This window comes from Camelus ferus, chromosome 1 (genome assembly GCF_009834535.1).
Source record: "Camelus ferus isolate YT-003-E chromosome 1, BCGSAC_Cfer_1.0, whole genome shotgun sequence".
NCBI lineage: Eukaryota > Metazoa > Chordata > Mammalia > Artiodactyla > Camelidae > Camelus > Camelus ferus.
The window spans coordinates 57830307-57855474 of record NC_045696.1 but is presented as its reverse complement, the minus strand read 5'-3'; the positions used below and the strand labels follow the sequence as shown (position 1 = coordinate 57855474).

Below are 25168 nucleotides of genomic sequence, written 5' to 3'. Positions count from 1 at the left end.
CCCTTCTGGAATGTGGGTGTCGTTGGCCTTTGCGATATTATTCTGTGCATTTGCATAAAGTACTCATTTAAAATAGAAGAAAGGTAATGTACATATTGTAGGACTTCTGTGAATTGTAGACCCTGAAATCATACTTTATAGATAAACCAGTATTTCAATACACTGTTTTTCAGTGTTTCAAATAAATACATGTATGCCTTTATTAAAACTACATACTTGGGTTCCTAGTAACCAGTTGCCTTCACTTCTTACTGGTTTGGGGAGTATTTCTACGGCTACCCGAAAAATTGACATATAACCTTCCTGTTTGGTCTTCTATTTGCCTATTAAAAAAAAAAAAAACTAAACATTATTTCCACACCTAAACACCCCTTTCAACCCTTATCCCACAGTGCTAGAAGTATTTTTTCTTGACATTTCTGGGTGGGCCCAAAACCTTAAAGAACAAAGAACCGTCTGCTTTAGGGACAGGATGGGAGGATTAAGAAAAGCTTCACTTTCTACTTTAGATTTCCTCCTCCAACGCCCTGGTTGGTGCGACCAGAAAATTATTTACCTTTCTGTAAGAAAGTGGAATTGAAGTAAAACGATCCCTTCAAATTCTGACATTCTTCGATCTGGGCCAGTTCCAGGAAGACATGTTAAAGGCATAGGTATGGAAAGAAGGATAGCAGCGCTACGAGTTTCGATGTGGGGGAGGAACAGGAGAAAAGACAAGCATTGAGCTCAGCTTTCCCGCTGAGATTCCCCTCAATATTTTTTGTTAGGCGGCACCGCGGGCACCTTTGCTCCGCGGTGATTGGCTCGCGGCGGGGGCCTCTTGCTCGTCCAATATGGCGGCGCCCAGTGGCGGTGTGAACTGTGAGGAGTTCGCTGAGTTCCAGGTAATGGGGTTTTCCTCATGTGGCAGACGTGCCCCTCCTTTTGCCCCCCGAACCGCGTTCCCTGCTCTGTCCTGGGAGGGAGTGCGGAGCAGCTGTGGCAGAAGCGGGCAATCCAAGACTCCTTTTTCGAGCCGTTGGAGGTCATGGGGGCGCAGGCTTGGCCTTAGGAAGCGAGGCTGCTCCGTTGGGGTCATGGTCTCCCTGCGCCTCCCTGCGCCTCCCGGGCCTTGAGTGACTGTACCCAGAAACTCTGGGTGGTTCCGCGGTGGTAAAGTCGACTTTGGGCGGGGTGGGTAGGGTTCGTAACAACCTTTTAGCCATCCCCTGCACTCAGTTCTTAGCCTCTGCCATTCCCTTCATACTTTAAGTTAGCATTTGTAGTAGAGGAAAAAAGTGAGGGAGAGTCTATTTACTTGGTTAAACAAACAAACAAACTTGGTACAAGTTTTACTATTTTGATGGGGCCTTGGAGGGACAATTAATTCTAGTACCTGCTCTGGTACCCTCCTTCCTAACCATTAGAGAAAATGTAACATTTAAGAAAAAGGCTGTATCCTTTGTATATTCAAACACCAAGAGGCCTAGGGGGAGTTATTAACCCATGAATTAAAGAACAGGGGTCTGGATTTTGACCAAAGTTGTTTGTTTGTTCCAATGTAGGCATAAATGTGCTCCAGTCTAGATAAAGAGTTGAATTTAAAAATCACGATTTGGGGAGAGTATAGCTCAGTGGTAGAGCATATGCCTAGAATGCACGAAGTCCTGGGTTCAATCCCCAGTATCTTCATTAAAACAAACAAAGAAACAAACAAAATTAATTACCCCTCCTTCCCCTGCAAAAATAAAAAATAAAAATCATGATTTTACAAACGTATTTTTAACTAAAGATACGGAAAAATCATTTCACGTATCATTTACCTATCTGTAGTAAGCTTTGTGCTTTGAGTGGTTTTGTAGGGACGGATATTCTTGAAGATAATCTCAACAGACTGAATTATTTGAGAAACATCATCTGGCCAAAGGAATTTAAGTGGGATCTTTACATTATATGCACCTTCACCACATCAGCAGTGCAGATTAGATCATCAGCACAACAGCAGTGGACTTCAAGTGTGATCAAAGTACCCAAGAAATACAAATATTTGTAAAAAGCTTAGATGGAAAAAAGACTGTTGGATTCTAAAGTTTACGGAATATTTAAGGTTAACCGGTTCATTTGTATCCTTGGTCTTGTCACTTTAGTACTGTGATTTAACTTGAGTTAATGAGCTCAGATAATTGAAGGATGATAGTCTTAAAGAAAGAATCCAGGTTAGGGAATTAGATGTTCTGGGTTTTAGTACTACTGACATTAACAGCTTTGGGATCTTGAGCTAATCACTTATCCCCTTCCAGAATTAACTTTTGAATCTGTAAAATAAGGTTATGTTAAGTAACATTTGAAACAGCTTCCATCTCTTATAATTATTTGAATCTCTAAAACCAAATTTCAAAGGATCTCTTAGCTGTTGAAACATCCAACAGTGCTTAAAGGACACTTTGATTTTTCTTTTGAAGGTTAGATGAGACGTTGTTAGTGGGGCAAAAGCTAACCTGTCTTCCAGAACCATTTCATCTGCAGAGATAATGGAAATTAAAAGATCATAAAATGAGTCTCATTAGTGAAACCTGGAGAAGTTTTTAGATTGTTTATCTAGGAATTTTCCAAATGTGTAAGTTATAATGGCGAATACCCTGGGTTAAAAGTCAGAAGATCTGGTTTTCCAGAGCTGACCTTGGCATATCATTTAACCTCATTGTAAATGAGTGTGACCGTATTTGCCCCTGCTGCCTTGGAGGCATAGAAATGTAAAAAAATATTTTAAAGTGTAAAATTTTATATAACATTTAGGTTTAAATGAATTTTGTAAAATTATAAACTGTGGTTAACTGGCATACTCACAAATTATTAAGCAAAATCTGTATTTTTAGAGCTATGAAACCATTACATTTTATATATAAGTACCTAATATTTGAAAAGCACTGCACTGAATACTGTGGAAGAGAAACAGGAAATCATGTATTTTTTATTATAAAGGTTTAGGTACATTTTTTCCAGTTTTATTAAGAAGATGTTCAAACACTATAGAAAAGTTGAAAGAATTTTACAATGAACACTCATGTACCCACTGTCTAGATTCTACAATCAGTGATTTGCTGTTTTACTAAATCACATATGCATCCATCAATTTATCCCTCAAGCCACCTTTTTTTTTTTCTCCCAAAGTAAGTTGCTACCTCATCATTATGTCCTCACATGACCTCTTTGTGCACAGAGGGAGAGAGACCTCTAGTATCTCTTCCTTTTACAAGGACAAAAATTCTATGGGATTAGGGTCCCACCCTTATGACCTCGTCTAATCTTAATTACCTCCCTAAAGGCCTTATCTCCAAATATAGTCACATTGGGTGTTAGGGCTTCAACATATGAATTTTGAGGGGGACACAATTCAGTCCATAACAGATACCTTCTAGGTACCAGGCATTTGGGGAGACTGGGCAGGATATAAAACATGTAGAAGATAACTGAGAATATGAACACAATGCTGTAACAGTTTAGAGAGAAATAAGTCAAGAGATGGTAGTTTGATTTGGGCCTTAGGTGAATAGGAACAGGGGAATTCCAGGTAGAAGGAACAGTATGTAGGCAGAAAGTTTTATATATTGGGGGGAAATTACTGGAATTCAGAATTTGTACAAGGGCACTTTGGGATTACACAGAAGATTGGAACCAGGTTATAAAAGGCCTTGAATGCAAAGTGTGAGGCTAGGGAGTCATTTCTGAGCAGAGGGGGTGAAAAGATCAAAGAGATACTTCAGGAAGACTCACCTCTACTGCCAGTTTGTTCACGCCCTATCATTTTTGCAGTTAGCTTTGCTGTAGTTCTCCTTATCTTTAGTCTTTGCTTTCTCTAATGCATCTCCCCTCCAGTCTAATCTCCATAATGCTGTGGCTTCATACTGTTACCTTCTAAGTATTAGACTCTGAACCAAGCATCTATTTTCAGGATAATATGACTAGATCAAAACTACTTAGCATGGCATACACCTCCTTTAAAAATTCAATCCCAGAATGGCTCTACCTAGTTATATCTCTCACCACCGCCCTTATTCATACATATTTCTCTCTCCCCAACCCCCACCTCTTCGAACATACATTTGAACTCTGCTGTCCAGCCACAAAGGCCTGCTTTTCCCTGAACACATGATGTTTCGTCGTTTCTGTGCCTTTTTCCCTCTTTCTGACACCCTGAAATCCCTTCTTCCTGACCCTGTCTGAGACCCATGACATATATCACCTGAGCAAAATCAAATAAATATTCCTTCCTAGTATGTTTTAGTCTTGATATTTCTGTTAGGAATATTTATTTATTTACACACAATTGATTTTGAGTTGTTTGGTAATTAGGTGAAGACTAAATAGACTATTTTCTAGCAACAGTGATGGTTTCTTTTGCAACATGCCTAGCTGCTCTCTGTTCTCGGACCTGGGAGTGCAGCGGATTGCAGAGGACTCTGGCAGTTGCTAGCAAGTCTGTATTTCTGGCTTAGGGGAAGCATAGTGTGAGCATTGTTACAAAAATAGGATTTGAGGAACATATCTGTCTGAAAAGAGCACCCTGTGAATGGGATCTACTTCTGGGTACCTTCAGGCAGAGAGTGAGGAAATGATAGGTTAAGAAATTCCAAATCATTCTATGGAGTACATTTTAATTGTACTGTAATGTAATAGGCCTTTTACCACCCTCCGTATACTCTAAAAGCTTCCCAAAATCATAAAAGGAATTTACCTAGGAAGTAACCTTAGGAATATAGTATAATTGTAGGGGCAATATAAACTTTTCTCTACCCCTCCCTGCTACTAGATATGGTCAGTCCTTCAGTACTGAAATTGCCTTCCAAGAGGGTGAGATTTTCACCCCACAGTTACAGGTAATACATAAAATGCATAATTTTAAAGGGTCAGCCTAAAATTAGATTCATAATATATCAGAATCTTCTTGTTTTGAGGAGGATGAAAGATAGGGGAAGTTGGAGGTACTAGAAAGTTTGGAGACTTACCTTTTGCTATGCTTTGACATTTAGAAGCTGATTAGGGTTCTGGGTCATATACAAAGTTGTAGTCTTCAAAGAGCCACTGAACTGTGTATATTTCTTTATTATCTCTGTGGACTTGTGTTGCAGTTTATTGTATGATATCTGTTCAGGGCTGTTTTCTGGGGTTTTTTTGTTTTTTGGTTTTTGGGTTTTTTTTGGTGAATTTGTGAGAGAGAATGTATGCCTTTGGAGCTACGTATCAGATAGGTAGTCGGTAATTCCTTATGAGTGATACACATGATTTAATGGCAGTACTTTTGTGCCCGCCTTCACCTTCATCTGCTCTCAGTCTGTGGGGCTGCCCAAGCTTTTCTCTAGACCCTCTTGGAGTTGCCTTAAGAGCTATGGCACTTTTTGTACTGTAAAGAAATTTGTACCTGGAGAGGTGGTTTATAGTTCTCTTCCTTCTTTTACGATTTTGCAAGGAATTCCTTCCTTGAGCCTTACCCTTTTTTCCCTTATCTTTAGCTTTTCTGATATCTTTCCTGTGACATTTAAGAAAGCTTACAGTTCTCAGCAATTCCTGAACAAGTACATTATCAGTTTAGAGATTGTCAATGTATTATCTTGAGTTTAATACTGTCCAGTAGAACTTCCTGTGATGGTGGAAATTTGTGCTACCCAGTATGACAGCCACTAGCAACATGTGGCTCTTGGGCACTTGAAATGTAGCTAGGAACAACTGCAAAACTAAATTTTAAATTTCATTTAATTTTAATTAAAATAACCTCATATGGCATGTCTACCATATTAAAAGCCAAGCTTTAGGCCATGTATTGATGATTCTTTAGCACACAGAGAAATGATATATTTGAAAATTCACAATTGTAGGTTCCATTGGTAAGACTATGAAATTGATTAATTCATTACCTAGTTAATGCTGATAAATTCCCATTACTGTTTAAAGAACTTAACAGTATGTCTAAATTGTTTTATTGGAGGGAAACTTGGCTATATAGCTAATGAGCAGAGTCAAAACTGGTTAAAGTTCAAAGTAAATAAAAGCTCTAGGAAATGTCAAGATATATAATCTTTCACCTGGATTGCTGAATCAGTCTCCTAATAATCTCTTTGCATCTACTCTTGTTCCTCTCTAATCCATTTTCCATACTTGAGTACTTTAACCTAAGCAATCATTTCAGAATACAAATCTGATCATGTAACTCCACTGTACTTAAAACACTTCATTGGTTTTTCTGTTCTCATGAAAAAGACTAAAGTCCTGTAAAGTGACCTACAATGGTGGGCCTAATTTTACACCATGCTTTCTCTTACTCTTCATACTTAAGCCACATTAACTTTTCAGTCCATTAAACACTTTATTTAAATGACTCTTGTCAAGATCACCCATGATTTCCGCTCTGCTAAATCTAAAAGTCATTTCTGTCAACATCTTTCTTGACTTCCTAGTAACATTCAACACAGTTGACAGTTGCCCCCTTGAAACCTTTCTCCTTTTGTGACATCAGTCTTTCTCTTGTGGTTTTAGATGCTAGAGTTCCTTCTTGATTGTTGACCCCCTTTATTCCCTACAATCTCCCTCAGTGATCTCTTCTTGTTTCATGGCTTTAAATAACATTAATTTGTTAATATAACTTAAGCCTGTTTCAGTGTCAGACTGGTATATTCACCTTTCTACTTAACTCTTCTGCTCATATCTAACAGACATCTCAAACTTAACATGTTCAAAATAGAACTTTTTGTTATGCAAAATTTCAGACTACACAAAAGGGTAAAGAATACCATGAATCCTTGTGTACCCATCCCTCAGCTCCAAAATCAGTTCATGGCCACTCTTGTTTCATTTGTATACTACCACTTTCCCCATCCTAACAAGATTATTTTGAAGCACATTCTAGATAGATCTTTTTTTCTGTAAATGTTTCAGTCTTTATTTCTAAAAGATTACAATTTTAAACACAATACCAGTATCACATACAATTAACAATAATCCTAAGTATCATAAAATATCCTGAGTCAGAATAGAACTCTTGATCTTCCCACTTCTTCCAGGTCTTTTCATCCACCCCTCTCTTCCCCACCATTAGTTAATGGCACTAACATCCTCAGGTCTCACACCTTAAAAGTCCTCCTATTTCCTTTATCATCTCCCATCACCAGTTCATCAGCAATTCATTCTAAGCTCTATCTTCAAAATATATCCTGAATCCAACTTCCTCCCCCTGATTCTACTGCTGCCTCCTAAACTATCTTTCTCTCTTGCTTCGCCCACCATAGTAGTCTGCTGAATGGTCACCCTGTTTACATTCTCCTCTCTAATTCATTCTCCACATAGCAGCTAAAGTTATCTTTTGAAAAATTAATTGTTACATCATTCCCTTGCCTAAAACCCTGTTGCCTTTAGAACAGAATTCTTAATTGTTTCTGTGGTCTCTGTTGTCCATCTTCAACTCTGATCTCACCACTTTTTCTCTTATTTACTCCCAGCCCTTTTAGTTCTTCAAACACCCACAAGTTTTTTCTTGCCTCGTAATTTTTGACTTGTTCCCCCAGGTATCCTCTTAGTGGGCTTATTTATCTCATTCAGATCTCAGCTCAATTACTGCGTCCTAGGAGAGGCCTTTCTTGACTGCACTATATGAAGTATTGGCCCCTCCGCCCCACTAGTCACTCTTTATCCCATTACCACAGTTTTCTTTTTTGCAGTACTTTTCAGTACTAAAAATATCTTGTTTATTGGGGTACTTGTTTATTGTCTCTCTCCCCCTATGAGAATTTTGCTCCATAAGAGCAAGAACTTTTTCTATTCTATTCACCACTGTAGCCCTGGTGTTTAAAATGGTGCCTAAAGTGTACTAGACATTAGTAAATATTTTTTGAATGAATAGTGAGTTAATGAATGAACTCTGGTACTCTCTACTGCTGCAAATGTTTAAAGAAGACAGATTGTTGAGGGCTCTCAGCCAAGGAAATCTCCATCTAAAAGGTATAACTTAAACCTTGGTCTCAGAGGATCAGTTCAATTTAGACAGTGGGAAATAAGAGAAATATTTTAAAAGTTTTTTGTTTCTGTTTTAATAGGCAAGTTGTAGGAGGTAAAGTTGGCATTGAGGGTACCTGTCTGCAACTTACCTTTCTTGGCTCTCTAAATAGAGCTGCCACCATTTGTTTGGAATTTGCCACTTGTTGATATTATATATCCTCTACTGTGCATAAAATATTATTTAAAAGTGATGATTGCTTAGTGAATATGTTGAGATTATCCCTAACAATTCCAGTTTACACAGAATGGTGATACTATTGATAAAAATAGAAAGATACAAGAAGAGGGTAAGATAGTGAAGTTAGTTTTAGTTCTGATGTTTGCCTGTTTTTGTGAGTCTAAATTATGAGCCTTCTACAAGCTGTTTTATTTCTAGATTGATATCTTGAAAAGGCCATTCAGTTACTAATTAGATTAGTAGCCTGATAGTAATAGAATCTAGGCTGCAGACTGAGACTGAATGGCCTGAATGGTCATTACAATTGGAAACACCTAACTGTTCATTATGGGGAAAGTGACCAGATAAGTTGTGATTCCTCCACAGAATAAAATATTTATGCAACTATTAAAAATATCTAAAAGGTATTTTTAGTAACATGGGCAAAATCTCATGGTATAATTTCATAAAGTAGACCTTTAAATGTTATGTAATACCTCAGTCTTATAAAAATATTCATAATTTGTATAGAAAAAACAAAAGGGACATGATGGTTAATTATGGATGATTTTTATTTTCTTTAAATTTTTTCTGTGTTTTCCAAAATGATTGTATAATACTTTAATCACAATAAAAGTTTGTTTTAACAAATGGATGAAGAAAATGATGGAGTTGGTTTCAGTCATGAATTTAAGTTTGGCAAAGGAAAGAAATAGGTTGGTATATAGAGGGAGAGAGAAGATAAAGTACAGGTGCTTTTAATACATGTTAATATTGAATGTTAACTTGTTGGATGTTTTTAATAAGTATAAACCTAGGATTATACACTTTTATTTTCTTGATGATTGTTCAGTGATTGTGTTTTGTTTTGTGGGTCTGGGATGAGGTGGGGGCCAGGGTGAGGTTGGGGACAGGGATTAAAAAAGAAAGAGAAGGGCATACTGCTAGAAACCTTTTCTGGAACTTATATTATCAGAAGGTAGCTGATGCCCAGCCTTTCTCCAGTGACAAGTGAACAAAATGACCGTCATCAAAATTTGTGAAGGAGGGACTGTGCTGTGTTGATACACTCATCAGAGTCAGAAAGTCCCCTGCTGTTTAGGCATTATTTTTCTTTTGGTTGGCTTTTTGAGAGTTGGAGCCTTTTTTAGGGGGAAGAGATCCTTGGGAAATAGGTACTTGGGTTACTGAGAAAAGGTAAAACTAATTTCTACTTGTTCTATGAACAAGAAAGCCACAAAGAGATTTGATTCCTTTTCTGGCAGCATACTTTATTTATTTCTGTTACAAAAATAACACACAATTGTAGTAAAAAACTAAAAAACAAAAAGCCTATAAACATATAGATTAATTTCTGCAAGTTAATCGCTTCTGGTAGTTTCTTGTATATCTTTCCAGAAGTTCTCTAGCATCATATTTTAGAATGATAGACAAAGAGGGAATAGAGCAAGAATTATGCTGGATTGTTTGGGACAATTTGAGATAATCAGGTTCAGTAGAATCATATATTGACTGTATACTGGAGATGGAAAGATCACCCTGTGCCAACAAATGGGGTTTGGAAATGAATGAAACAATCTTTACCCTTAAGATTATCACATTTGGGCCAAGGAAACAGCTGTGCCAGTTGTTAGAATTACTATGACATAACTTACCTATCATTCTTGTAATAAAGATTTTCCAGTGGTTGCATTATATATAGCGTGGTTTCCCCACTCCTAATTTACAGGGTTGTAACATATCCAAGAGCTCTATTTTATTTTATTTTGCTTAAATGCTTCTTTTTTACCACTTAACTTTCCATTCAAGTTATTCTTTTTTTTTTTTTTTTAATATATATAGGAATTACTCAAAGTGATGAGGACGATTGATGACAGAATAGTACATGAATTAAACACTACAGTTCCAACAGCTTCCTTTGCAGGGAAAATTGATGCCAGCCAAACCTGTAAACAACTTTATGAGTCTGTAAGTGTGTCTTTCGAGTCTTATATATTGCTTCCATTATGCCTTTCTTCGCAGGCAAAATAAGAAATCAATTGACATATAATTAAACTGTGGATAAAAGAATGACTTCTTCGTGTTTTCTTGCCCATACGTGAGGGTGTCTATAAGTTTTGATCTGGTTTCTACAAACTAAAGAAAATGTGTGATTACAAGTCTGGAAAGAGATGGTTCTAAGGAATTAGAGCAGCTGTTTTCCCCACCTTGTGGGCAGCCTTTCACTTAAGGAAACCTTATGCACCAAAGAATGAAGGAGAGAGTGAAACAGTCATGTAAAACAGTGGAACAAGAGCAAAGGCTTTGAATAAATCAATCCTAAGAAGCCAGACAGCTGATAATAAGGAAGAATTAAAACTCTTCACACTTTCTACATCTTCCCTCACTCATGAGAAAGGGGAAAAGAAGCATTTGGCAGGAGTGAAGGAAAAGCCACAGATAACCTGTCCTTTCCTGAGGCTTTGGTTTCTCAAGTATATATTTTTTAATTGCCTCTTAAAGATTTCCTTTATTTCTCTCTAATTTCCAAAAGCAAAAAAGAAATAATGATGTAGCTACCTGTTTTTTATAGTTTACTTAGATTTTTTCATTAACTTAGTAGCTAATATTCAAGTGACGATTTGCTTTTTTTAGGCTCTGTCACAAGATTAGTGTTTGGATTCATAGTCTTGTAAAGAAGGTATTACTTAAACCTAAAGTCCATTTCTCAATTATAAAAAAAAAAAAGTCAGTTTTGGATAAACTTATTTATTTGTCAGTTAAATTCAAAGCATTAACTGTTAATATCCTGTCTGCTTTTGTATGAAAGTATGTTGTGTTATTAAGTGGTCAGGTAATTCTTACGGCTTCAAAAATTGCAAGATTGTGGGCTTTACTGAGTAGACAGACTCTAGTGTTAGAAGTAGAGAGCACATTTCCAGGGCCTACTTTCTTTTGAGGTTTGACAGTTCACTTAGTTTCTTTGTAGCTCTGTCTGAAGAACTAGTAGTTTGTAATCACTTTAGTGATCGTCCTCACTGACCCATATAATCTCTATAAACTACTCAATCATTTCCATTTACAACCGTTTTATTAACCTAGAGGTTTAGAGTGTAGTGATTAACAACATGAATTCCAGGTCTAGATTAAGTCCCACCTCTGCTACTTCCTAGCTGGGTGACCTTGAGCATGTTACATAACCTCTGCCTCAGCTTCCTGATTTGTAAAATAGTGTCAGAATAGTACCTAGTTCATAGGGTAGTTAGAGGATTAAATGAGTTAATACAAAGTGGTGCACTATGTGTTTTACATATAAATGCTTGCTGCTTCTATTGTTGCTGTTATTATTTCTTATCTCTTTGGTAGACCAGGATAAACTTGCATACTAAATTTGGATCCTTTCTATTTTGGATATTCTTGTGTATGTGTCTGGATTTTTCTCTGTATCCTAGAGGGATCTAACAACAATAAAGACATGTAAAGGATTGTTTATCAAGTATCTTTGCTTCAGGGCTTAGGCCTGTAGCAGAGGGTCCATGCTAATAAGTACCACTGAGTTCCTGTAAATACTGTCTCAGTTAAGATGTGGAACTCTGTGAAGCGTCCAGGTTGTTTACAGTCATCCTGCCTTACTTTAGTCCCTTTTATAGCCAATGAAGGTGTATTTGCACTCTCTAATGATAAATACTTCTTCATAGGAGAACATCAGCAAAGTTATTATAAAGCACTAATTTTAGAAATTCCAAATCTTAAAAGTATACTCTTAGTAAAAATAAGATAATTTTAGTGAGATCCCCTTATTAGAGCATATTTCCTTTAATCTATGAGTTTTTTTGGCTTTACATTGTTTATTGTTTATTCTCAAGGTAAACATAACAGTCAATACTGAACAATTAAAAAGTCTGTGAACTTGGAACAATGGTTTACAAATGCAAAATTACTGGTGTCAGTGATTGATTTGGAATAATTCTTTTTTTTTAAACTTTTTTTTATTGAGTTATAGTCATTTTATAATGTATCAAATTCCAGTGTAGAGCACAGTTTTTCAGTTATACTGGAGTAATTCTTAAAGCTGTTTCTTTAATATAATAAACTCTAGGAATATATGTTTAAATAGTATGTTTCTCCTTACATCTTTTTGTCAGTTCTGGAGGAAGATTTAAAACATACAAAAAAATGCCATGATAAAAACTCATTAACTTTTATTTTTCAATTGAGATAGTTGAAGTACAATATTGTATGTTTCAAGTATACAACATAGTAATATGCAATTTTTTAAAAGCTTTTTTGTCGGGGGTAGTTTGGTTTATTTATTTATTCATTTTTAATGGAGGTACTGGAGATTGAACCCAGGACCATGCCATGCATGCTAGGCGTGTACTTTTACTACTGTGCTATACCCTACCCCTTAAATGTTTTTCATACCAAGGGTCATTGTCAGGATTCTAAAACAAATAATGTTTGGAAAATTAGAATTTAGAATTAATTTAGAATCAACCTTTGTTCTAGAAAGAAAAATATTTTTAAAAAAACAAACCTATAACCAGTAAAACTGTTGACATTATACTTCCCTTAAAGGCAAAAAGCATTGTTTTAAAATGATTAAAAAATAGTTGGTGAAAATTCAACTACCAGAAGTTCTCAAAGTTCTGGTAAAAATAAAATAAAACCTAGATAATACCCACTTTGGACTAGTTTTGAATCATTCTCCTGCCCCACCCTAGATGTCTCCATTTCACAATTGTTTACCCCAGGTCAAAGAAAGAATGGCTATGATATGGTTATTGTTCAGGATTTTTGTCTGCTAACCAAAGAACATGCCTTTTACCTTACTGAGTTCCTTAATAAATTTGATCTCAGTTCCTTTGATAAAGCACTTTATGTACCAGAAATAATTATCATGTGACCAGATCCTCAAGCATCTGATGCTAATGAGCTAATGAGCCTGGTTTGGTATTATATTTTTCTCACCAAGTCTGTCACTAGCTGTCAAGTGTCCTTACTTCTTTGACATACATGTACAGATGTCCATGCATATTCCTCTTGCATATGCTCTTAATTTTGAATATTATTGGATAGTCATGAAAACCAGGCCAAAATAATTGATAATACTGAGTAAAAGATGATTTGCCCAGTAACTCCTGTTCACCTGGGAGTGGGTTTTTGGTGGGGCTCATCTGAAGGAAAAGTAAGCAGGTGAGGGTAGGAGGGTAGTCTGCACCCAGAAGTGTATCAGTGGGGAAGGAACCAAGTTAAAGAGGGGAATAGTGGAGGAAAGCTCAATCAAGTAAGGAAACTGGTGAGAGACTGAAAGAAAAATTTTGAACATTTTAATAAAATGCACACAATTTGAATTTGATTTTAAAATACAGATAGAAAAATGAGAATATTGTGATAGACTTCTAGTTAGTGCTAATGTTATTTTACCAGTTGCTGGGGGATTAGACAAAATATCAAAGTAATTAAATAGCATCCGGCATCTAAGTCTTGAGTCATGTTGCCTCTAAATGTTAGAGGTGGAAAGGATATTAACAACTATATAGTCATAAATCATAATTTTACAAAAGAGGAAACTGAAGCCTGGAAATGCTAATTATTTAGCCAGTCTCACACAGCTGCAAGGAGAGCTTCTTAACTCTGAGGATGGTTCTTATTTTGGAAAGAATAGTTCCAGTTTGGCTATTGGCTCAATGGCTCCTTTAATCTTCTGTAATTATACCTGAAGGAGTTAATAAGTAACAGAAGCAGCATATTAGCCAATGTATGTGGGCCTTGAGGCTGTCCTTGTGAATCTAAATGTTACAATGAAAAATTAGCATACTAGAGGTTTCCTAGGTGGCATTAATGTCTGTTAGGCAGTTTAATTCCCTTTCTTCACAAGGATAAGGTTTATAATTAATGCACTTTTAGTGTTGCCTTCTAGAAATGCAAAAGGTTTATTCTTTCCTGGTGTGTATTAGACCAGTAGTTCTCAACCACAGAGTCCCCAGTATGATCATTTAAGAGATGTATTCCATATAACTTATGAAGGATGCTTATAGAATGGTTGTTAGCCCTATATTTTATGTAAGATATATGTATAATGTTTAGATATCCCTATTACCACTATCAGCAGCATAGCATTAGGGTATTCTCTCTTCAGAGGGAAGAAGGAATGATATAACCTGGTTAAATGGAGCAAGTCAACACTTACGTTTTAGAAGGAGGTGAACCACTGTTACTTATGCACCAGTAATTATAATGGTGATTGCTAGATGAAGGCTAATAAAGAATTGCCCATCAGGCACCCTTACTTTCAGCCAGCACACACAGTTGATGGACCCAGTTAGTTAGCTTTCCTTCATACACAATTTTTCATAATTGATACTTAAACTTTAAAATCTTAAAAAGGGCTTTGTCTTACATTGGTAAATGTAGCATTCTTTGTTTTTCTTTATTCACTTTATCATTTTTTGCACTTGGTGACAACATGAGGCCTGGGAAAAAAAGGACAAAAATATAGCAATAGGAAGTGGCCCAGCAGGTGTGTGAAGGTAGGTGTCTGGTAGAGTAACACTTGGGTGGAATAATGGGGAAAGAAAGGGAAGTAGGGAAAGGAGACTGAAAAAAAGCCCAGTGTGGGGAGTGCAGGGGGAGGAACAAATCGAGTGGGCAATCAGCTGGACCTCTTCCATCCTCACAGCCATGCCTTTAATCTGTTTTTAGGTGATTAGCTGATTCAGCACTGGCCTTTTCTTCCTTAGATTAAATGATTCAATTTTTTAAAAATTGTTTTAGGAAGTATAACATAACAAAAAATAAGAATTTTTTTTAAAACACTGAAATGTGACAAATTGGTGTGATTTTTCTCTTTTCATTGCTTTGTTCTTTTAGTTGATGGCAGCTCATGCCAGTAGGGATAGAGTCATAAAAAACTGTATAGCTCAGACCTCATCAGTAGTAAGACACCTCCGAGAAGAGAGAGAAAAGAATTTGGATGATTTAACATTATTAAAGCAACTTAGAAAAGAACAGACAAAGGTAAGTTGAACAAGATTTACATTTCTGAAGTAAGGTTTCCAAACTTTACCTTCAAAATATAGGCAGTGGGTTTTTTTTTAATTAAAAATAATTTTGTTGAAGTATAGTTGATGTACAAGTTTTTAATATGAAAAATTTAGAGAAAGGTTATTTAACACAGTACAACCAGGAGATTAAATACTAAATTTTTTAGTGGGCTTTATTTTATTATATTGTGATACTAATTGGTAAATTAATGTACATTTCATGGATATATGTAGTGTAGCAGCTTTAGCTAAAAGAAACATGGAATCATATTTTATTTCTATTCCTTTATATACTTTATAGTTAAAAATAAAAAGATTAATATAGACTAACACCACATCAGAAAATCTAGGGAAATTATATTTATATCTATGTTTTGAGACTTGACTTGAGAAAAACCTCTTTTTTTAAAATTGAAGTATAGTCAGTTTACAATGTTGTATTCTGGTATACGGCATAGTGATTTAGTTATACATATATATATATTCCTTTTCATATTATTTTTCCTAATAAGCTACCACAAGTTATTGAATATAGTTCCCTATGCTACAGTAGGACCTTGTTGTTTACCTATTTTATATATAGTAGTTAGTATCTGCAAATCCCAAACTCCCAATTTATCCTTCCCCTCCCCCTTTTCCCCTCTGGTAACCAGAAGTTTGTTTTCTATGTCTGTGAGTCTCTTTCTGTTTTGTAAATAAGTTCATTTGTGTCATTTTTTTAGATTCCACATATTGAGTGATATCATATGGTATTTTTCTTTCTCTTTCTGGCTTACTTCACTTAGTATGACAGTCTTCAAGTCCATCCATGTTGCTGCAAATGGTATTATTTTATTCTTTTTTATGGCTGAGTGGTATTCCATTGTATAAATATACTACAACTTCTTTATCCAGTCATCTTTCGATGGACATTTAGGTTGTTTGCATGTCTTGGCTATTGTAAATAGTGCTGCTGTGGACATTGGGGTGCATGTATCTTTTTGAATTAGAGTTCCCTCTGGATATATGCCCAGGAGTGGGATTGCTGGATCATGTAGTAAGTCTGTTTTTAGTTTTTTAAGGATTCTCCATACTGTTTTCCATAATGGTTGCAGCAAACTACATTCCCAACAATGTAGGAGGGTTCCCTTTTCTCCACAGCCTCGCCAGCATGTATTGTTTGTGGACTTTTAATGATGGCCATTCTGACCATCTGACCGGTGTGAGGTGATAACCTCATTGTAGTTTTGATTTGCATTTCTCTGATAATTAGTGATATTGAGCATCTTTTCATGTGCCTTTTGGCCATTTGTATGTCTTCTTTGGAGAAATGTTTATTGGTCCTCTGCTCATTTTTTGATTGGGTTGTTTGGCTTTTGTTACTGAGTTGTATGAGCTGTTTGTATATTCTGGAAATGAAGCCCTTGTTAGTCGCATCATTTGCAAATATTTTCTCCCATTCCATAGGTTGTCTTTTCATTTTGTTTATAGTTTCTTTTGCTATGCAGAAGCTTTTAAGTTTAGTTAGGTCCCATTAATTTTTACTTTTATTTCTATTGCCTGGGTAGACTGCCCTATGAGAACATTGTTAAGATTTATGTCAGAGGATGTTTTCCCTATATTTTCTTCTAGGCATTTTACAGTGTTTTGTCTAATGTTTTAGTTTTTAAGCCAGAAACATTTAAAAAATATATTTACATTTTGAAATGTTTACCTCTGGTTCCATCTATAGAAATCTGCTGGAATGTAATACAGATATTAAACTTCAGGATATTACCCTCTTCAGCCATAAATATGTAGCTGTTTAAATATAACCAGATGTGCCAGAGCCTCATTATATTTATTTCTTTGCTGTGGAGAAGGTGCTATGGGGTTTTGGCTCTTTTCAGATCCTCCTTTGTTTCCACTTTAGCTCACGTCCCTATAGTTTTCCCTTTTAAGAAAACAGCAGGTGTCCACTGAGTGAAATGTCAGAGGAGGCCTTATTTTAAAGTCAGCTGTAATGGAGATGGGATGTAGACCTCAGAGTTAGTGAAGCAGAGCTGTTTCTTTAAAAGTTTTAAGTGTGGCATCAAAAAAAGAAAACAGTTGAAATGTATACCATATTTTAGTACGTGAATTTTATTGCTGTCTCTTTGGGAGGGGTGCTTAAAGGATAACTTTTAATTCTGACAATAATTTCAAAGTTACAGAAAAGTTGCAAGAATAGTACAAGGAACTCTCATGTACCCTTTACCTATATTCACTTGTTTACATTTTGCCCCACCTGCTTTATAATTCATTCTCTACACCTTCCCTGCCCCTTCCATCCTCCCCTCCCTCTTTCCCTGTCTTCCTTCCCACCCCTTATACACATTTTTTTCCCTAACCATTTTGAAAGTATGTTGGACACATAGTACTCTTTTACCCCTACATATGTTGGTTATTTCCTAAGAACAGGGGCTTTTGCTTACATGAACACTGTACAGTTATTAAAATCATGTCTGTACTGTAAGATGGCACAATAGGTGACTTACTGATCCTTGTGTGTCAGGTGCCTGAACATCCAGTATGGGATGGAATCATTTTCATACTGCACAAGCTGTGAAGTTTGCCCTTTGTTTAGTAGATGTAGCCAGACTTTGAAAAAGGGACCTTGCCGTCTCTCTCAAGCCTTTGTTCTCTATCTACATACAAGTGAGTGTGTGCACTTGGAGTCATACCACTGATGCAGTATGTCTTGCTGGATACAGGGTTCATCCACTGTCTTTACTGTTCTCCTTGTTCATGATGACTGCTTCAGCCCTGTCTTCCATACCTGCTCATTCATCAGCCAGTGGTGGGCTCTTTAGACAGTGAACTTAGGCCATAATCATCTTAACCTATCCTCAGTGTTTGTGAAGGCGCGTAGATAATTTATAAAAAGCTGGTTAAAAATCTTAATTATTTTTGGATTTTGTATTTTAATAAACTGTTGAAATACTGACAAAGGAAACTGCAGGGCAGGGCTGTTACATCAGAAACTGAAGAATCACTATTTGCAAATTAAGCCAAAGATTAGAGTGACTCTTGTTAGCAGAGAACAAAGTTCAGAAAGCACAGAGTGATGTGTCACAATTTGTCTGCCCTCAGTTCTAGCCATATGCCTTTAGAGCCCAGAGAAAATCACCAGGGTGACCACTGCAAGGAGGACTTTTACCAACCAGGCAGTGAGTTATGAAGGTAGCTTTCTAGCCTGATACTGCGTAGGACCAGCATAGAGGGTAACCATGAATGGTACTTAAGCAAATAAAGGAACTTGAATTTTTTTTTTTCAAGTTTGCTATGAAGATTATGGAACCAGAAAGAAATAGCTCTTAGAGATGTTCCAGCTCTACCTCTTCATTTTCTATGTGTGGAAACAGACTCAGAGATACTAACTAACATCCCCAAAGCCACAAGCTAGTAAGTGGTGGAACTAAGACTTTAACGTATCTCTTCTGATTCTGGATTCAGTCAGCGTTTTTATATTAAGTTGGGGCTAATAGTCAAATGCTGATTACTTTAGTGAACATGATTTATTTATATACAGTGATGCCAGTCTGAAAGTTCCCAGTTCTTTACCTGAATCCTTAACTCAGAAAAAGCACATTTCTGCTGGAACTATATAACAGCTGTCACCTGTTAGTGGCCTTTGAGAAGAGGTTCACCTGTTTAAGACCCAGAGCCTCAAAAACAACCATCTCAAAGATAGTGTTTGGTTGGTGGCACTGAAATTGTTTTAGAAGCTGGCTATGATATCTGCAGTGTTCAAGAATAAATAAAACATGGATTATAAAGATAGTTCTAAAGAAATAAATACCATCTACCACTTAGTGGTTTTCTAACCTTGTAAATTTATTGCTTTGAAACTTCTGATTTTCAGTTTATAAAATGGAATTGATACTTAATAACTTCTTGGGGGTTTTTTTTATGAAGATTAATATAAGAGCTAGCATATTGACTGATACAAAGTAGCAGTTTCTTTCCTTTTTTGAGTCTCTGTCTAGGACTTTATATTTGTTACATTAATCCTCTTTACAGTATCCCCTCAAGCAGAGGTTTCCACCTTTTGTTTAACCACTACTTAAGGGGGTTGGGAGGATTCACAGTCTTCAGTGGCATTACATTCTCTTTTTGGACAGTTGTAATTGTTCAAAGATTTTCTTGTTTATTGTGAAAATCTGTCTCCCTGTAACACGTGCTGATCCTTAATCTTTTCTCTGGAGCTATACAGGGTAAGTTGAAACCCATTTCTACATGACATCCCTTTACATATTTGAGAGCAATTTTGAAGACTGTCTTAGTAGCATGTTGCGGCACTGTTCTTTTAAGCTGTTTCTTCTTTGGCAGAAAGTCCAGGCTCTGACAGAGCAGTAAAGCCTTAAGATGATTTCTGTTCTATATAGCTGATTAAGATCTGAAACTGTGGTTGAGGTGTTATAGACAGGCTTCCTCAGGCTTGCTACTGTTCCACAGCATGTCAGAAATTCACTCATTCCCCTTGTTCTTGGTTTCAGTCCTGTGTACTGATCCAACAAGGAGTGTTGGATCAGTACCAAGTCCAGACTTATTAGTGTTACATATGCATGTCTCAAACCTCCAGCCTGAGCTGTGCTCCTAATTTATGGTTAAGTTCTTTGGTTCTTTGACAATTCATGGTTGCTCAGGTCTTGTCTAGCTCTCTGGTATTTTGTTCCCAAATATCCTGAGTGAGTCTTGGCTTTGGCCTGAGGAAATCATCCTGCTTTTAACCTCTTGGCTGCCTCAGTCTGTATGTAGTTCATGCTTTTTTCTCCTAATTTTACTGAATATTTTCCAGTCCTCCTTCTGGAACTAACTAGCTTCTTTCCTTTCAAGCCTCTCTTACCAGAGGCGACTAGGAGTATGATGGGCCCTGCCTTCTGGGCCTGGCAATAGAATTGGCTACTTTTTTTTTTTTTTAATGAAGTAATTGGATTGGCAGTTAAAAAGAAAGTTAGAAAGACTTCAGCATTTTTAGCCTCAGACCTCTGGTTGTGTGGTTAAGGTGTGGAAAATTCATCCGTTTCTAGATCACTTGGGCCTTACATATTCCCCTTCTCTTGTTTTTCTTCCTGTTTCTTTTTCCTGTATTCAAATCAGATTGCCACCTCCTTGTCCTTTTGTTTGTTTGTTCCTCTGTGCTACCTTTGCAAATCTGTATGAGGATCAATAACTAGAACTGGAATTATTCAGTTCAAGGACATATGAACCTACGTTTTTGAAAAGTGTTACCATATTGTCCTCCATTGAAGTTGCAACAGTTTATACTCCTACTAAAAATGTGTGTGAGTTTATCTTTTCCTGTGCTCTCCCTAATACTAGGTTTTATTGGCCTTATCAGACTTATTCATTTTTAAAAATTATTGTCATTATGATTTAATTTTCATTTCTTTATACGTGAGTAAGATTGTGCATTTATGAATATGTTTATTGGCCATTTCTGTTTCTTCTGTGAACTATCTTTGAGTAGCATTTGAGTTTTTTTTTTAAGCTCTCAAGGTAATTAGAATATGCAGCAAAGCTTGAGAACCTTGGCTTTATAAGATTTAGTAATTGATTAAATATGAGGAGAATAGTTATGTCAAAGAAGGTTTCAAAATCTGGCCTAGGCATTACCATTAACAAAGAATGCAGGAGCTGCAACTGGTTTTCTTAGGAAAACATTACAGAATTCGGTTTTAATTCTTTAAATTTTCATAACTTCATTTTTTTTTTCTTTCTTGCAGTTGAAATGGATGCAGTCAGAACTGAATGTTGAAGAAGTAGTAAATGACAGGAGCTGGAAGGTATAAAATAATGTTGCTTCTTGGAGAGAACTAGGAGGGAAACAGAACTGGCAAAGGGAAACGGAGGGAAGTGGGGAGTAAGGAGTGCCTTGGGCTCTTAAGAAGAATAAAGAGCCTTTATTTACAAGCAGCTTAAAGTTTTAACTTTTGAGGGGGTGGAGGGCTGCAGTTAGCATCCAAATAGAGCCATCTTATAAACATTAGCTTTACGGTCATGGTAGAATTGTATGATCGTCATGGTAACAGAACTGAAGACATTCTGTATGTTTCCTAATAGTAATTATGAGTTATTTGGTATTTAGAGTTATTACATGTTAACTCAGAACCTTCAACCAGGTTATTTGTTTAAATTAACCCTTCCGAGGTCAGTTACTTTCCATAACTTTCCATTATCAGTAGCTACCTTTCACAGTTGCTTGTTTTCGAACATATCTGATCATGAAACATTTTTGGTATGGAGCTTTACTGGGTGTATCTGTATACCCTCTCTAAAACTTCAAGGGTTTCCAAAGGGCAAGATCTATTAAATCTGAAAGAATGAACTGGAAATTTTATTTTATCCTTTGAAATTAACCAATGGAATGGGGCTGAACCCAGAGAGAGGTTAACTGAACCAAAAACTGAAACATACCAACTTGCAGAGCCATGAATAAATTACAAAATACAAATTGATTTTCTTTGCTTTATTACATTTCTTTATCCTATCCTCTTTGCCAAGATTTTCAATTCCTGCTCTATCCACCTACATGATAAGGTGTTTGCTCCTTGAAAGACTTTGGCAACATTTGTCCACTTACATTCTCTGGTGAGATAATATTTACTCTTGGGGTGGGATGGGGATGGGTACAGTGAACATCTGGTTTGGGAACTCCAGTGCAGAGGTTGTTGTATGTAAAATGTACTGGGAAGAGTGAAGCCTTTTTAGATTTGATGCTTGTTTAAAAGAAAATCTGCTCCATCCACTCCACAGAAAATAAGGCTCTTTGTTTTAAAAAGAAGAAAATGTGGCCATGGTGCCAGTAAAATGGTTGGGAAGTCATTTGGAAAAAGGATTTGTTGAGGTTCGGCCAAGTTGAATATATTGTCCCAACCAGTATGTCAGGGTCACTAATCTAAAGCCTCCTTTGGTCTGAGCACTGGGAATGTCAGGGACATATCAAGGCTGGGAGCCATAAGACAAAGGAGTTGGAAGAGAGTCTGTGTAATTTCTACATGTTTTCTTTTAATTGGGAAATACACATGCCAAAGAGCATGGAACATGTAGAATTTAAAGAGTATTAATAAAATGAATACATGTCTACCACCCAGCTTAAGAAATTGAATAATACCAGCACCTTGAAAGTTCCCTATGTAGATTATTCTTTTGTTTTTATAATAGTCCACATTAGCTAACATGGCTTGGTTTTTGAGTTTTTTTTGTTTTTGTTTTTTACCTTAAAATGGTTTGTTCTTACATCAATGAAGCATGAGGGTAAACTGGGAGAATTATTTTAAATTTTTAAAAATTTGGACACTTAAAAATTTTAGACAAATGATTTAAAATTTTTTTAAGTATTAAAAGTTCTGCAGTAAGCATTCTACCTCTCATCCCTCTCTTTCAGCCACCTCCTTTCCCTTTCCTCTCAAAGGATAGTATATGCTTTCAGATATTGTACCTTTTGAAATTTTATGTATGTATGTGTGAATACACGTGCGTACACACACACATTTCTGAAATCCTTTATCAGACAAATGGAAGTGTATTGTCCACACTTTTTTTCCCTTAATATATTTTGGAGAGCTTTTCAAATCAGAACTTAAAGAGCTTCCTTGTTCTTTTTTAGTTTTGCATTATATTCCATAGAATGGGTGTACCAAAATTTTTATTTAACACAGTCTCATATTGACTTAATCATAGAATGTTCTTTTAACACTTATGATATGTCGTTTGTTTAGTTTTTAGGAAGCAGGGTAAATAGAACAAAACATGTAAATTTATATAATATTGCAGAAGACTAGTCTCCTTTCAGGTACACACTTCCTTCAAGTACGGGTGCCTACTTGTGAGAAGGAGCTGGCATTCCTTTAGAAAAGCATGACAGATCTCTAAATAAAATCTGCATTATAAAAGAATTTTTAAAAAGCTTTATCTTAAACTTATTTTAGATATTTTTGTCTAACTGTCCAAAATATGTCCAGAATGAGTGACTAGAATATTTGTTAGTTACTAAACAAGCTAGCTTATAATGATCTTTTCCTTGAATAATTTAAATTTTATTAAAATATTGAAATTGTCATAAATGTATATCAAGGCCTTCTGTGCTCTTAGCACCTGGTAAGTCATTTGGTACTAGTGAGGAAATTCCTCTGTTCCCTAAATCTGTTGACCTGAGACAAAAAAGGTTATATCCACCTGAACCATGCCAAATTTAATTCCAGGCCTAATTTGTATAGGATGACTCAATGACTTGTTTCTGTTCAAATATCTTAGGTGTTTAATGAACGCTGCCGAATTCACTTCAAGCCTCCAAAGAATGAATAAAAAGATACTTTAAAAAAAAAAAAAATGGACCGGTCATCTCATAAGAGCTAAGCATGACAGACATCAACACGGTGTGCTTCCTAGGAAGATTTCTGAGCCAACAGTCCAAGACCTTTTGTTGATTTTAGCCCCACTTAGCCAAGACCTCAAGTATAAATAATTCTCATAATTATGGAGAAATCAACTGCTGTTTTATACTGATTCTGTAAAAAAAAAAAAAAAAGATGTTTTGTAACTATTAAAATAATTTTCTGACTCAGTGTACAGAATTATTTGATTGTTTTCCAAGTTGAGACAGTTAAGTTCTTGTAAGAGTATTTGAATACAGTTTTAGTATCTGATTTGATTTGTATTGTACCTTTATGAATCTTACAGATTTATTGGCATGAACGTAGACCTTTTGAGTCATTGATAATTTTCTCTATTTATCTCTTTAGGTTTATTGCTCTTAAGTAAAAGTGCAGTATTACAGGCTGGATACTGTCCAAAGAAACTTTTTCTTAGTACCTTAACTTACCTTGTTTTCATATGAAAAAACTAATGTTGGGTAGGATTTTTTCCTAGGTAGTGTTTCCGTGGACAATGAAAAGGAAAGCAGTAAAACAAATTCAGAAAATGGAAAAGCAGAGTAGGGCTTACATAATAGTATTCAAATGAATCAGTTAAAAACCTGATGTAATTGGAGGATTTGGTCTTGTGAAAAAGCACTTTCTAGTACAGAATGATTTTATTTGTTTTCTATTGCTGCTTAACAGAATTAGGAGCTTAAGACCACCACTGTTTATTGTCTTACAGTTCTGTAGGTCAGAGTGCCAGGAGCACTTGACTGAGTTCTCTGCCTAGGGTCTCACAGATTGAGATCAAGTAGTAGCCAGGATGTGCTCTTGTCTGGAGTCTCCAGGGAAAGAACCTGCTTCCAGGCTCGTTCAGTTGTTGGCAGAGTTCAGATCCTTCTGGTACGTAGAACTGAAGTCCCCATTTCCTTGCTGGCTGTCATGGGCCACTCTTAGCTCCTTTTGAAACCCACCTTTTTGACACCTTGGCTCCCTTCTTTCCAAGCTAGCAACAGTGCACTGAATCCTCCTTCTTGGAATCTGACTGACTTCTTTGCTATAAGACAAACTCTGCTTCTAAAGGGTTTGTGTGTTTATATTTTACCATAATAATCTTCCTTTTGATTAACTCAGTGTTAACTGATTATAACTTTATATCTGCAAATCCCTTTTGCCAGGTAACATCACAGATATAACGTCTTATATTTAGTTTGAGGGATTAGAGTGGGATATTTTGGAGACCCATTTTAGAATTCTGTCTATCACAATTTAAACACAAGTCACCTGGTTCTTGCACTGTTCCAGTGACCCAGCAGGGTTACGGGTAGGCTATGTATTTGTTCAGTACATTGACCATCAGATTAGGCACTTGAAAATGAGCGGTAAAGGTATAAAGTGCTCGTTTCAAAAAACAACATTGAGCATTTACTGTGGGTCAGATACTGTTGTCATTGGAGATACTGATAAATAAGACCTACTTTTGTGGAGATTATAATTTAGTCTTTTCAGCAAGAAGGAAGATCCTAGTGCCAGTGGTGAAAAAGATTTTCTATAGGAATTACATATTAATGAATAGTTCAGGAATCCTTGGAAAGTATTCA

General features: G+C 36.1%; 1 protein-coding gene and 1 non-coding gene across 2 annotated transcripts; both read left to right on the top strand.

The window, feature by feature from the left end:
• The first annotated feature begins 767 nt into the window (after window positions 1-767).
• Window positions 768-23774, top strand: CCDC58 (coiled-coil domain containing 58). The gene is made up of 5 exons (XM_006189862.3): window positions 768-884; window positions 10025-10150; window positions 15035-15181; window positions 20934-20993; window positions 23464-23774. The coding sequence occupies exons 1-5, from the start codon at window positions 834-836 to the stop codon at window positions 23512-23514; spliced, it is 435 nt and encodes a 144-aa protein (XP_006189924.1). The 5' UTR covers window positions 768-833; the 3' UTR covers window positions 23515-23774.
• On the top strand, window positions 1600-1671 carry TRNAS-AGA. Its single transcript has one exon. It is a non-coding gene; the product is annotated as a tRNA-Ser (tRNA).
• Window positions 23775-25168: the final 1394 nt, after the last annotated feature.